Genomic DNA, 3512 nt, shown 5'->3' on the forward strand with positions numbered 1-3512 from the left:
AGAGAGACACAGAGAGACACAGAGACAGAGAGAGACACACAGAGACAGAGAGAGACACACAGACAGAGAGACACACAGAGACAGAGACACACAGAGACAGAGAGAGACACAGAGAGACACAGAGACAGAGAGAGACACAGAGAGACAGAGAGAGACACACAGAGACACAGACACAGAGACACAGAGACAGAGAGAGACACAGAGACAGAGAGACACAGAGAGACAGAGACAGAGAGACACACAGACAGAGAGAGACACAGAGAGACACAGAGACAGAGAGAGACACACAGAGACACAGAGACAGAGAGACACAGAGAGAGACAGAGAGACACAGAGAGAGACAGAGAGAGACACAGAGACAGAGAGAGAGACAGAGAGAGACACAGAGACAGAGAGAGAGACAGAGAGAGAGACACAGAGACGGAGAGAGACACACAGAGACAGAGAGAGGACGTTTGAGATGAGGACGTTTGAGATGAGGACGTCTCACTCAGGAACTAAGAAAGTACCGATAGTAGAACCGATAACTCTGGACCTCATCAATACTAACGGGTTCTACTCATTTAGAACCGGTTCCCGGGGGTCACCTGTCCTCTGCAGCGATGTTGGCGACCCACAAACATCGATTTCTTATTTCTATTTTCTCCATATTTATTGTTCTTGCTGTATATTACAGTATAATACACATCTTTCTACACACTTATGTCTATTCTCTATATGTATTTATACGTTTAGATTGTAGAATAGTAGCATCTGTACGTTAGGGCTGGGCGGTATGACCAAAAATGCATATCACGGTATTTTGTACGATTCTGGCGGTTTCACGGTATATCACGGTGTTTTTGTTTTCGCGTTAAAGCATTAATTAATTAACGCCGAAAAGAACCGGCCCAGCCAACCGGCCAGCGAGCGGTGAACAGCTGTTTGTGTGGCGTGGCTTCCGTTCCGTCACTTCCTGTTTCCTTCACCTACATTCCCCTGGGTCCTAAGCCCCTCCATGTACCAACGTACATTTATAGCAAATACCACACATTTCACACGTTAATCAGTGTTTCATATCTGTCTGACCAAAATACCTTTTGTTGTTCAGTCTTTGTTCATCCTGCATCGCTCTTTTCTGTTCTTCAATGTAACGTTACTGGAGCGACAGAGCCTCTCCCAGCTGTTAGCAGACTGTTGTTAGCTAGCTGTACCCAGCATGCAGTTCGGCGGTGAAATTTTATAAATGTACAATTATTAGTGTCACAAACTATTGTGTGTGGTGTTTTGCCGTGTTAAAGAGCGTTAGTTGTGGGTTGTTAATTGTTGTTATAAAGTTATAACCATGACTAGGGTTCCCTCTCAATACAGTTAAGAGAACTAGCTCCGACCATAGCGCTCACAGTCTGTTGTCTGATCCACACTCCAGAGCAGAAGGTTGCGGTAATGCACCAATAAGATGGATGCCAACTGCCATAAAAGAAGAAGAAGAAGAAGAAGTAGCGCTCTCAGCGGCGAACAATATAAACATCGAACAAAAAGTTCGGAAATTAGTGTTTGGTATATTATATCTCTGTTGTAACAATGCTCATTGGCAATAAATGTTATACCGTTGGAAAGCCTGTTTATTTACCTTTTAAACGGTGCCCCATTTGTAAGGATCATGCATATGTGGGATGAGCAGCACAGCTGAGTATGTGGGTTGCGGCCATGAAAAATTTGCCAAATCTTCTCTGCCAAACAGCTTATTCTGCTGTTGCTATCGACTCTTGTTTGGTGGATTGGATGATTGAAGTCTATCAGTAACAAGGAAGAAACAAGACATATTGGCAATTTTACAATTTATTCATTTAACAAACAGGAGCCTCAGTAGCATGTGGAAGAACCCTACACAGCCACAACAGCCTGGCACCTCCTCCTCATGATGGTCACCAGCCTGCTCACACACTGCTGTGGGATGGCATTCCACTCCTCAAGCAGGATTTCTCGCAAGTCAGCCAACGTGGTTGTGTTGGTCACTCTGGCACAAACAGCTGGTCCCACAAGTGTTCAATTGGGTTAAGGTCAGGACCATTCCATCCTCTCTACTCCCAAATTGTGGAGGTAGTCTCTGATAAACCGCTCTGTGGGGGCGAGCGTTGTCATCTTGGAGGATGGAGTTCGGTCCCAGACTGTGTAGAAATGGGATTGCCACTGGTTGCAGAATCTCATCTCGATATCTCTCTGCATTGAGATTGCCTCCAATGAAGACAAGCCTCGTTTTTCCAGTGATGGAGATCCCGCCCCACACATCACACTGCCTCCACCAAAAGGTGTTACTCTATCGGTGCAGCAATCAGCATAGTGTTCTCCCCGTCTTCTCCACACTTTGACCCTACGATCCAACTTCCTTAGGCAGAATCTGGACTCATCGCTGAACATAACGTTCCTCCACATGTTCAGGCAGAGAAGATTTGGCAAATTTTTCATGGGCGCAACCCACATACTCAGCTGTGCTGCTCATCCAAGAAATGCATGATCCTTACAAATGGGGCACCGTTTAAAAAGGTAAATAAACAGGCTTTCCAACGGTATAACATTTATTGCCAAGAAGCATTGTTACAACAGAGAAATAATCTACCAAATACTAATTTCCGAACTTTTTGTTCGATGTTTATTTTGCTGCCTGTTAAAGCGCGACAGAAGTTGCCTTGGCTGTGCACTGGTATGACGGTATATGAAAAATTCATATCGTACGCGAAATTGAAACCGGTATACCGGTTGAACCGGTATACCGCCCAGCCTTACTGTATGTACAATCTCCCCCAGTGATCAATAACGTGTTTCTGGTTCTGATACGTTTGAAACGTGTTCAGTGAAGATTGAAAATAGATGAAAACATCAAAGCCGACGATGCTTTCCAACACTATAATATTCCATAATGCTGAATTGATCCTCATCCTCTGTTGTCTCCTCCTGCAGCTTCCCATTAAAGCTACCCACCAGAACACTCACACCAAAGTGAGCACGGAGCACAACAAGGAATGTCTGATCAACATCTCCAAGTACAAGTTCTCCCTCGTCATCAGTGGCCTCACCACCATCCTCAAGAACGTCAACAACATGGTGAGTGGACATGCACATTAATACTCCACCATTACTCCCAATGTGACAATACTCTGGATTAGATATGGTTCATGTAAACATATTCCTTTTGGATATTGTGAAAGAGCTCTTTGTATCATTTAAAACCTGTGTGCTATGTTGATGTTGTTCAGGTTCTAGGATCATTCTTTGGACATGTATACATATATGATATGAAGAAATATCTTTTAGAGAAGCTGTTTGAAGGAATTTAAGAGGTCCAACAAGTCCTCCACCTCTGGAACACGCTGAGAAATCAAACATCTGTTAGCTCCCGATGTTCACTTTGACTTATTTAGACGAGATAAAAACATCTGTTAGCTCCCGATGTTCACGTTGACTTATTTAGACGTGATAAAAACATGTTAGCTCCCGATGTTCACTTTGACGTATTTAGACGTGATAAAAAC

General features: G+C 43.9%; 1 protein-coding gene across 1 annotated transcript in view; it reads left to right on the plus strand.

Annotated features, from left to right (window-relative positions):
- LOC116377197 (neurofibromin-like) overlaps positions 1-3512 on the plus strand; it is an 11141-nt gene that overhangs the window by 3020 nt on the left and 4609 nt on the right. The window contains exon 2 of the mRNA XM_031838775.1: positions 2941-3084. Coding sequence (XP_031694635.1) covers positions 2941-3084 — 144 coding nt within the window. The remainder of the gene's footprint in view (positions 1-2940; positions 3085-3512) is intronic.

The sequence above is a fragment of the Anarrhichthys ocellatus genome, unplaced genomic scaffold (assembly GCF_004355925.1).
Source record: "Anarrhichthys ocellatus isolate YVR2014 unplaced genomic scaffold, GSC_Weel_1.0 scaffold1006, whole genome shotgun sequence".
Classification (NCBI taxonomy): Eukaryota; Metazoa; Chordata; class Actinopteri; order Perciformes; family Anarhichadidae; genus Anarrhichthys; species Anarrhichthys ocellatus.